Raw genomic sequence first — 10513 nt, 5'->3', positions numbered from 1 at the left:
TTCTTGTTTATTTCCCCTGAAGGACAAAAACATGTCGGACATGTTAACTGTGTGATACACCAGTAATATACTGACTGGCTTCATTTTCAGATTTGTTTTCATTGCCCATTAATGATATTCTATTTATATATTTCAGAAGAAAGTATAAAAATTTTATTTCAATATATTGAAAATAAATACTTTTAATGTATAATTTAAGAAKAATAGAATGGTGCATTTTAAGATAAATGTGTCTCCCAAACAATGCTTGTACATAATGCCCATTATTCAAACATGAAAATAAACATTTCTGGTGGTATATTTAATGTGTGCATCTCAGATTCAGCTATATATATATATCACATTTTTGGAGATTGTCTGTTGAATGAGCTCTCAGTATATTTGAATTCACTAGAAGCCATTCAGTCAGGTTGCAACATATACCCCATAATGACAAAGCAAAAACAGGTTTGTAGAACCATTTTGTCAAATGTATTACAAAGTAAAAAAAAAAAAACTGAAGGCCTGTATTTACTTAAGTCATTTTAGAAAACCCCTTTTTGTGGTCTAGATGAGACTCAATTGAGCTCCGGTGCATCCTGTTTCCATTGATCATCCTTGAGATGTTTTTACAACTTGATTGGAGTCCACCTGTGGTAAATTCAATTGATTGGACATGATTTGGAAAGGCACACACCTGTCTATATAACGTCCCACAGTTGACAGTGCATGTCAGAGCAAAAACCAAGCCATGAGGTCGAAGGAACCGTCCGTAGWGCCCCCGAGACAAGATTGTGTCGAGGCACAGATCTGGGGAAGGGTACTAAAACATTTCTGCATCGTTGAAGTTCCCCAAGAACACCGTGGCCTCCATCATTCTTAAATGGAAGAAGTTTGGAACCRCCAGACTCTTCCTAGAGCTGACCGCCTGGTCAAACAGCAATTTGGGGAGAAGGGCCTTGGTCAGGGGGGTTGCTGAGGACTATTTCTGTCTGTAATAAAGCCCTTTTTGTGGAGAAAAACTCATTCTGGTTGACAGGGCCTGGCTACCCAGTGGGTGGACCTGGCTCCCAAGTGGGTGAGCATTTGGCCTCCCAGACCCACCCATGGCTGCACCCCTGCTCAGCCATGTGAAATCCATAGATTAGGGCCTAATGAATGTATTTCAATTGACTGATTTCCTTCTATGAACTGTAACTCACTAAAATCTTTGGAATTGTTGCATCTTGTGTTTTATTTTTCTGTTCAGTGTGTGTGTATATATATTATATATATATATATATATATATATATAGTTGTGCAATGGAAATAAAATCTATGTAAAACAAATTGTGTTTGCGTCTGTTTTTCAAAATGTCCATTCCATGTTTTAAGGGTTGATAAAACACACAATTCATCATCACAGGGGTCCAACAGTCCTCCTGGAGAGTTACTGGTCCAACAGTCCTCTTGGAGAGACGCACGTCGCGCAACTGTCCTCCTGAGAAGAGCGCGACGTACTTGGTCCAAGACAGAATCCTAACATATCCGAGAGAGTACTGTCCATACGGGCTTGTACCCTCGGCTGCGAGCGAGAAGCTACAGTACTGGTCCAACAGTCCCTCTCAGGAGAGAGTTACTGGTCCAACCCTCGCCTGGAGAGAGCTACAGTACTGGTCCAACAGTCCTCCTGGAGAGAGCTACAGTACTGGTCAACAGTCTCTGCGAGAGCTACGTTACTGGTCCAACAGTTTCCTCCTGGAGAGAGCTACAGTACTGGTCCAACAGTCCTCCTGGAGAGAGCTACAGTACTGGTCCAACTCCTCCTGGAGAGAGCTACCTTTGGAATCGATGTACTTCAGTGGCTGACAATCTACAGCGTTGATTGTACTGACATTACTCAATCAGTCAGTTGTGGTATTAGTCGAAACAGAGGGCGCCAGAGATACAGATAATGCTAAAATTGTCAACTTCTTTTTTTATTTCTTTCCACTATTTTTCTTTACAAACGCGAAGCAGAATTCGCTTGGATGGAATGGCACTCTGGACCAACTCTAGACCAGAGAGACAAAGTTCATTCCGGGGAGAGAGAGGGTGCTTTGCACCATGTGCTACAACAAGTGTATTCGGACCTAGGCATACAGATAAGAAGCGGTGAAAAGCGTTTCATCTCGCATTTACCGACACTCTGAAGTTTGCARTACTGAGTGATGAAAACCACGATATTTGGACGTTGCCGCGCCAGGACTGCCCTTTTAGAAACAGCAGCAATGAAACAAACAAAAGCGGTGAGGAACAAAGAATGTTTGAAATTCAGCTCGTGGACACTTAATGCACAATTCCTTCAGTTTTGTTTATCTCATGTACATGTTGTGTTTCTTTGGTTGGATATCATGCCTTCTCTTTCTCTCACCTGCTTGGATTAATTGATGATCAGACCACACCTAYTAGGTTGGATTTTTGGACGCCATGGTCTATTCATAATAAAATATTTGCKTTGTTTGTTATCCAGAATTTTGGGAACACCAATATTGCAGCGTTAAACATGATAACCTTTATTTTATTGTAACAGTAGTAGACTCGGCTCTTTTTAGATTTCGTTTTGTATTCATCAGTTTAATAACCTCTGCATGCGTTTGTAATTTTGGCTYCAATAAGAATGACAGAGGCCGCGGCGGATGTAAAAATGTGTCAAAGATACCGGCGCTCCTGAGGTTTACATTTTGGAGATAACGGAACCATTTCTAACACAGCCTATACATGGAAAGCATTGCTCATCGTATGTCAAAATGATGCGCACCGGCCCCGGCCTTGTCTATGAGTGGCTACAGAATCTTAAACTGCCTCAATACTTGGAGGGGTTTGTGGACAATGGATACGATGATCTCGAAGTTTGTAAACAAATTGGTGACCCCGATCTGGACGCCATAGGGGTCCACGTCCAGCACCACCGACAAAAATTGCTCAACGCAGTGAAGAGGTTGAGAGAGCAGGAGAAGGAAAAATCTCCGGGTCTTTACTTCACCCTCGAGCCCCTGAACCYCTCTTCCTGTAGACCCTCGTTGGGCACCAACATAATGCACATCACAGACTGCGAGAATGACCTCCAGGGGTCAAGGTCATGGACAGAATCCAACCAGGAGGAAGTTGGAATTGGGGCTCACCAAAGATTTCACCAAGAGTCATCATGTCCTAAAAACAACAATTTGAGTTTCACTGATTGTAAAGAGTTGGTGACTTACCCCAAACTGAAACTGAAGCTCTTGATCAGGGATAAACTTGTGAAAGATGGAATCGACCTCAGTGAGCCGCCATACACCCACAAGGTAGGCTCCTATGTCATTATTGATGTTGATAATTAGAATGTTTGTTCATAGACTGTCACATTCAATTACACTCTTCCCTTTGTGTCCACTGTGATGAATAGTATGGCCAATTTCTTTGATGTTGCTGTATAGCAGCAATTGTGCTCTGACACTTTCAGAGTCAGGATGACTACTGCCCGAGGCCTTATGGGAAGTCGGAGGAGTTTAATACACACACATTTAGAAATGTATCTACTCAGAAGTGATTTTGGGTCTATAGGTCTGACCGACACACCTGCTGAAGCAATGCTCTGTTGTGAAAGTTCATTTAATTTATAAGTCCTATGGGACACATTATTGTCCTGGCTGGGTTAATGAGCTCATATCTTTCAGACTTTCTGAGCTAACAGCTATATCATTGTTACTTAACTGTATTTTACTGTTGGTTAATCTGATAGCTTCCATTGTCTGCCACTGTAGCGTTGGAGACATAGTGTGCGTTCCAATTGGCACCTTATTCCCTACATAGTACACTCATTTTTACCAGAACCTTATGGGCCCTGGTCAAAAGTAGTGCACTAAATAGGGATTCGTTTCCAKTTGATTGCCATTTGGAACTGACACAGAGTATTCAGATACTGTATCTATGTCTACCTCTCATTCCATCCCTCTGCTCAGTTGTTTTACGGAGTATGGCGTCACTTTACTGTTGTGACGCAAAATGCATCGCACATAGAATAAAGGTTTTTATCAGATATTATTCATCCTGATAGGCGGTGTTTTTAATGGATGATACATTGGAGATAAGTGTAGACAATTATTTGAAACAATAGACACTATGGACATGCCAAAGAAACCAGGCCTGATGACAATCACATACGGTACCCAGCATGCTCTGCTGGCACATCCCCTCAGATTAATGCTGTTATTTCACGGTCAGAGAAAGTAGCAGGGTCTGCAGTTGCAGATATATTGGCTTAACCTTCATGTGGTGATAAGTATAGGTCTATTTAGTAATTGGAATCAGCACCGCATTGGCGCAAGGCCAACTCCTCTGTTCTAGTTATGGGGTTTGCAGATTTTGCGATTTTGGTGCTGTCTCGTGGATGTGCTAAAATTGGTTCTGTGTCAGTGGATAGTGGTTAGACTATACCGTATAAATGAATGAATTTGTTTCCTGACTCGGTGAGCCAGATATGGCCAGTCCCAAAAATGTCTCTAGCCTTTACCAGAAGTTTATTGGAGTCTGAGATGTTAACAGATGGAAGTACCATGCTAGGCTGCGTGTTTAGGTACCAGTCTCGGGCTACAGTATCAAGGCTGCATGTTTAGGCTAACTCTCGGGCTACAGAAAAAAAAACAAAAAAAAAAAAAAACTATTCAGGCTGCATGGTTTAGGCTACACTCTCGGGCCTACAGTTATAGGCTGATGCTTTAGGTACACTCTCGGGCTACAGTATAGGCTGCATGTTTAGGGCTAAGTCTGGCTGATGTTTAGGCTTAAGTCTCGGGTGCATGTTTAGGCTACTCATATAGGCTGCTGTTTAGGCTACAGTATAGGCGATGTTTAGCGGCTACAGTCTGGTGCTGTTTAGGCTAAGTATCAGGCTGCATGTTTAGGCTACACTTCGGGCTGCATGTTTGGGCTCGTTGCGGGCTGCCGTGTTGGGTCTGAGTGGACCACTTTCAGTTTTTCTTGTGATGTGTAGCGACGGAACTTAACTTTCCAAACTTCTCACTCCGTCCCTGATGTGGATAGGGGGGTTGCTCCCTTGCTGTTCCTGAGTCCAAATCACTCTTTTGTTTTGGTTGATGTTGAAGTGGAGGTTATTTTCCCTGGACGCAAATCCAGGGCCCTTACAGAACCTCACTGTAGCTGTCTGCCATTGTTTGGTAATCAGGCTATTACTGTTGTCATCTGCAAACTTGATGATCAAGTTGGAGGCGTGCATGGCCACGTAGTGGTGGGTGAACAGGGAGTACAGGAGGGGGCTGAGCACGCACCTTTGTGGGGCCCCAGTGTTGAGGGTCAGCGAAGTGGAGATGTTGGTTACTACCTTCACCACCTGGGGGCGGCCTGTCAAAGKCCAGGACCCAATTGCACAGGGTGGGATTGAGACCCAGGGCTTCCAGCTTGATGATGAGTTTGGAGGGTGCTATGGTGTTGAATGCTGAGCTGTAGTCAATGAACAGCGTTCTTCCATAGGTATTCCTTTTCAGATGGCAGTGTGATAGCGATTGCGTCGTCTGTGGACCTGTTGGGGCCGTATGCAAACTGAAGTGGGTCTAGGGTGGCCGGTAAGGTGGAGGTGATATGAGCCTTGACTAGTCTCTCAAAGCACTTCATGATGACAAGTGAGTGCTATGGGGCGGTAGTAATTTAGTTCAGTTACCTTTKCCTTCTTGGGTACAGGAACAATGGTAGCCATCTTGAAGCATTTGGGGACAACAAACTGGGATAGGKAGMGATTGAATACAGTGGTGCCTCCTTCAAAAATTGTGAGCTTACACCGCGGGACTTAGAGGTACCCAGYGTCATTGCTTTATTRCTCCAGACCACCACAAGGGGGAGTTAGAGCACTCAATATACATTTGGGTCCCAAGGTTTTTATATGACCAATCATATCGAGTGGTTCCAATGACGAATTTGACGCAAGCCACCCGTCCCTGGTRACTTTCTTCAGCAAAGATGGCTGACAAAACATTACGGTGGAAGCAAATGTAAGTAATTATAACGTCATAACGAGTCAAGCAAAACATGTACAATTGAGAGGAATATGTTAGTTAATGTAGAGACAAACGATTGTGCATATTCTTTTGTCAAAGTTGAATTACGAAAATTGCTATTTAGCAAGTTAGCTAACATTAGCCAGCTAGCTAGCAGGTGTTATGACATGAGTATGACATTGTAATTTGTGTTTATTGTYTTAGGGACTGCTGAGAACCATCAAACCAGGCTGTCGTCTTGGGAAACGGTGGATGTAAAGAATCTAGCTAGCTAAAGCATTTACTGCAAATTGAATGTACAATTGTGTAAGCTTGCCTTGCCATACAATGCAGCTAAAGTAACATAGCTAGCTAACTATTTACTTGCTTATTGTGTAGTGGAGGATAAAAATAACTGTTTGCCGACGGATGTGTAGCTAGCTACAGTGTGTAGCCGATCTGTGTATGGACCCTAAAACGTTAGCTTCTGAACTAATATTCATACCAATCTATGAACCTCAGCTATCATAGTTGTTGTATCAACTTCAAGTCTGAATGGCATTAATGAAGCCTAATGATTGAGTAGAATATAATAACTGTATTGTGYCAAAGATGYAAGTCCTAAATACATGTACTGTAGTTATTACCACGCATGWGGTCCCCACATTGTAGYCTGTACATTGAGTATATTCACTGATCAWGTACTCTTCCTTGGCAAATAAAGGTGCGGTTCAGGTATGAATCTCTGTGAGACATTCTTTTTCAGTCATATCCAATACCAAGTGTATCAAACTCCATTCTTTGAATGATGCCGTGTCTGCATGTATGTATTACGATTATACACTTCAACAGTGTTTACCACTCCTGCTCCTGGGACATCAATGATTACACATTGTAACTATGCAATAGACTAGAAACATGATTCAAGTAAAGGCTGATTTGTGATTCATATATACAGAGGAGAAAGAAAAACTATGCATATCTAACTCCCTTCATCTGCATTAATAATACATCCATTMTAATTATGATAATTGTAATTTTATAAGTACAAGTTCAATCTGTACTTCAATGCATTATAAAACGAGGAAGAAAGATGAGGTGGGCAGAGAGGTGTAGAAGGGAAAGCGGTAAGAACAGAGGCAGACAGCATATGATTAATGAATTACAGTGCTTCTCTCAGTTCATCACAATTACATAATAGTGTCTCTAGTGGTGTCTCCTAACCAGCCTTGGGCTCCCAGTTGGCCCGAAGATTATCTTAAGAGTGGGTGAGGTGGCGATGACGGGACTGGCTTCCTCTCTCACATCAAAATATACCTGCTGACTGAATAGAGAGGGAGAGCATGATTAAGCCTAAGTGGCTACAGAGTACTTTTTGCTGAAATAACTAGACACATGAGGATCAAACAATAGCAGATAATGGCCAATAGAATATACTGTATGTGATGCAGACACCTATGTAGGAGTGTATCCTGAAACATTTAATATTAGATGGGCTATGTGTTCTCACCACTTGTTATTGCAAGGCTAACCCCCAGGGAAATCTGACTTGGCAAGCAACGATAGTTCCCGTGAAAATGTGTTTATTTGGTGCTGAATTCTGAAATTAGCAGTGACATCTTAAGTTTTTTTTTAAATTATCTGCATGTTGAGACAGGTTCCATGTACAACAAGACAGGCAGAGAGGAAGAGAGAAAAATAACACAGAACAGTTTAATTACCTCTGGTTATGGACACTTGCCAGCAATAAAGCTTCCAMGGCCTGTTCCTCGGACAGTAAACTTCTGGCAATATCTACATTTTCCACCCCTTGATCAGCTCGCACTCCGAAGTAAAGAAAATGGCTTCTTTTTTGTAGATATGAAAACAATAACTGAGATATGACCATTCAATCTAAAGCAGCAGATGTCATTTTCAGGATCTGTCAATACAGCACAGAAAGCTTAACACCAGACTGATATTGTGGTTGTTCATTAGGTGATGGAAAATATGCAATATGTATATAAAATATTTACCTTCCTTGAAAATCCATCTATACCRCCAAAGATGACAATGTTGTATCTTGAAAAAAAAGCATTGGAATTAAAAGTGAAATGTTTTACCTATTAACCCTCTCCATTATTTATGTATTACCAGTTGATGAAGAACGACTCTGATTTCATACATTGAAAATTAGTCTACGAATAAGTAAGAATAATAAAGTTAACTTCTTAGATTTGATGGAGACATTATACATCTTAGTACCTTATCAATTTATGATTTGTATCAATGTGGACGAGAGACTGGAGCAGGGAGTATTTTTGCCGAGCAATGCAACGAAGCTGGATCATTCTGGCAATGATACCTGCACCATCTACACGCTGCAAAGACTCCCTAACTCTTCTCCGTTGTACACGATGACCCGTTGTTCTGAGACTTCCTTTGACCATCTTAAAGCCCGCATGGGGCATCCTTGCCTTAATGGGGCTGACTTTCTGGTCTAACTCTTCATCTGACATATCAGAATAGCATTCCTTGACAGACATATTGTGTTCTTTCATCCTTCTGTAAGAAAAGCTAACCGTTACATGGTCATGRAATATGGTTATATATCGACTATGAAACAAATAGGACATGGCCTGCTTATGMGTTGCCATGAAAGAAAGTTAGATTAATTCAAATGTAAAATGGCGAGAACAGGCATTAGGTAGCTAATGCTTTTGGTTAGCTTGAGAATAATAATTGCATGATTTATCATTCTACGGTATGCATGCATGTATGTATGTATGTATGTATGTATGTATGTAATATAGTAGAATGTTATGAACCGACACTGAATCGTAGGAGCTGTGTAAAAGTTGGACGGAAGAACGCCCAGTGCTGCTKACCTGAGATGCCATCCTCACACAGTCCTTCTTCGTAGGTGTCCGCTAGGACTTCCTTTGTGTCTGGGGAAAAAAGTTGCTTTCAGAACAATTATTTTTGATTGAAAATAAAAAGTTTTGCTCTCGACAAAAAGACACACATGTACCTCCATAGCAAATAACAATTTGCCTGTGAATAACCAGACCTTCATACAAACTTGCTATGCATAATTCTTGATGCACAACCGAAGGTGCTATCAAATCAAAGTTTATTTGTCACGTGCGCCAAATACAACAGGTGTAGACTTTACAGTGAAATGCTTACTTACAGGCTCTAACCAATGGTGCGGAAAAAATAAGTGTGTGTGTGTAGGTAAGTAAAGAAATAAAACAACAGTAAAAAGACATTTGAAAAAAGAGTAGCAAGGCTATATACAGACACCTGTTAGTCAGGCTTATTGAGGTAGTATGTACATGTAGGTATCGTTAAAGTGAYTATGCATATATGATGAACRGAGAGTAGYAGAAGTGTAAAAAGAGGGGTTGGCGGGTGGTGGGACACAATGCAGATAGCCCGGTTAGCCWATGTGCGGGAGCACTGGTTGGTCGGGCCAATTTAGGTAGTATGTACATGAATGATGTATAGTTMAAKTGACTATGCATATAAGATAAACAGAGAGTAGCAGTGCCTTGCGGTCGGAGGCCGAGCAATTGCCGTACCAGGCAGTGATGCAACCGGTTAGGATGCTCTCGATGTTGAAGCTGTAGAAACTTTTGAGGATCTCAGGACCCATGCCAAATCTTTTTAGTTTCCTGAGGGGGAATAGGCTTTGTCGTTCCCTCTTCACGACTGTCTTGGTGTGTTTGGACCATTCTAGTTTGTTGTTGATGTGGACACCAAGGAATTTGAAGCTCTCAACCTGCTCCACTACAGCCCCGTCGATGAGAATGGGGACGTGCTCGGTGCTCCTTTTCCTGTAGTCCACAATCATCTCTTTAGTCTTGGTTACATTGAGGGATAGGTTGTTATTCTGGCACCACCCGGCCAGGTCTCTGACCTCCTCCCTATAGGCTGTGTTACTCCATCTCGTTCCTCGCCTCTTCCACGCACCATTCTGCGCCTGAGTGGCTCGCTTGTGGGCGTGCTGGCAGGTATGGCAATAACACTGACAAATGGCGCCGGAGGAGATGGCCGGTTTTACGGTCTCCTAAACCAATTGCTATTATGTTTTTTCCCGCGATATTTGTAAATTATTTGTACATAATGTTTCTGCAACCGATCTACGAAGAAAAGAGCTTCTGGATATCAGGCAGCGATCACTCACCTCGGATTAGACAAGATTTCTTCAACAACAACAACAAGCAGGACTCACATGATATTCTCCAAACACCCACAGGGCAAACATCCAATACAGGGCTAAGATTGAATCACTACACCGGCTCGACGCTCGTCGGATGTGGCAGAGCTTGCAAACTATTACAGACTACAAAGGAAAGCACAGCCGCAAGCTGCCCAGTGCAACGAGCCTCCCAGACGAGCTAAATCACTTCTATGCTCGCTTCGAGGCAAGCAACACTGAGGCATGCATGAGAGCATCAAGCTGTTCGGACGACTGTGTGATCACGCTCTCCGTAGCCGACGTGAGTACGACCTTTAAACAGGTCAATATACACAAGGCTGCGGGCCAGACGGATTACCAG

General features: G+C 42.3%; 1 protein-coding gene and 1 long non-coding RNA gene across 4 annotated transcripts in view; one reads left to right on the top strand and one right to left on the bottom strand.

The window, feature by feature from the left end:
- Positions 1-1983: 1983 nt before the first annotated feature.
- Positions 1984-10513, top strand: part of LOC111963076 (SAM and SH3 domain-containing protein 1-like) — a 150823-nt gene continuing 142293 nt past the window's right edge. Inside the window, 1 exon segment of the mRNA XM_070443309.1 lies at positions 1984-3284. Within this exon segment, the coding sequence (XP_070299410.1) occupies positions 2748-3284 (537 nt within the window). The 5' untranslated portion in view covers positions 1984-2747.
- LOC111963534 (uncharacterized) overlaps positions 6323-10513 on the bottom strand; it is a 29895-nt gene continuing 25704 nt past the window's right edge. The window contains exons 2-6 of one of the 3 annotated variants that reach the window (XR_002896307.2): positions 8837-8896; positions 8214-8513; positions 7985-8030; positions 7691-7793; positions 6323-7289 (exon numbers count right to left, since the gene is read on the bottom strand). This is a non-coding gene — a long non-coding RNA (uncharacterized lncRNA). The remainder of the gene's footprint in view (positions 7290-7690; positions 7794-7984; positions 8031-8213; positions 8514-8836; positions 8897-10513) is intronic. The other 2 variants (XR_011479811.1, XR_011479812.1) reach the window with 2 other exon arrangements.

The sequence above is a fragment of the Salvelinus sp. IW2-2015 genome, linkage group LG4q.2 (assembly GCF_002910315.2).
Source record: "Salvelinus sp. IW2-2015 linkage group LG4q.2, ASM291031v2, whole genome shotgun sequence".
Lineage (NCBI taxonomy): Eukaryota > Metazoa > Chordata > Actinopteri > Salmoniformes > Salmonidae > Salvelinus > Salvelinus sp. IW2-2015.
This window is presented reverse-complemented; position numbering and strand designations above follow the sequence as displayed.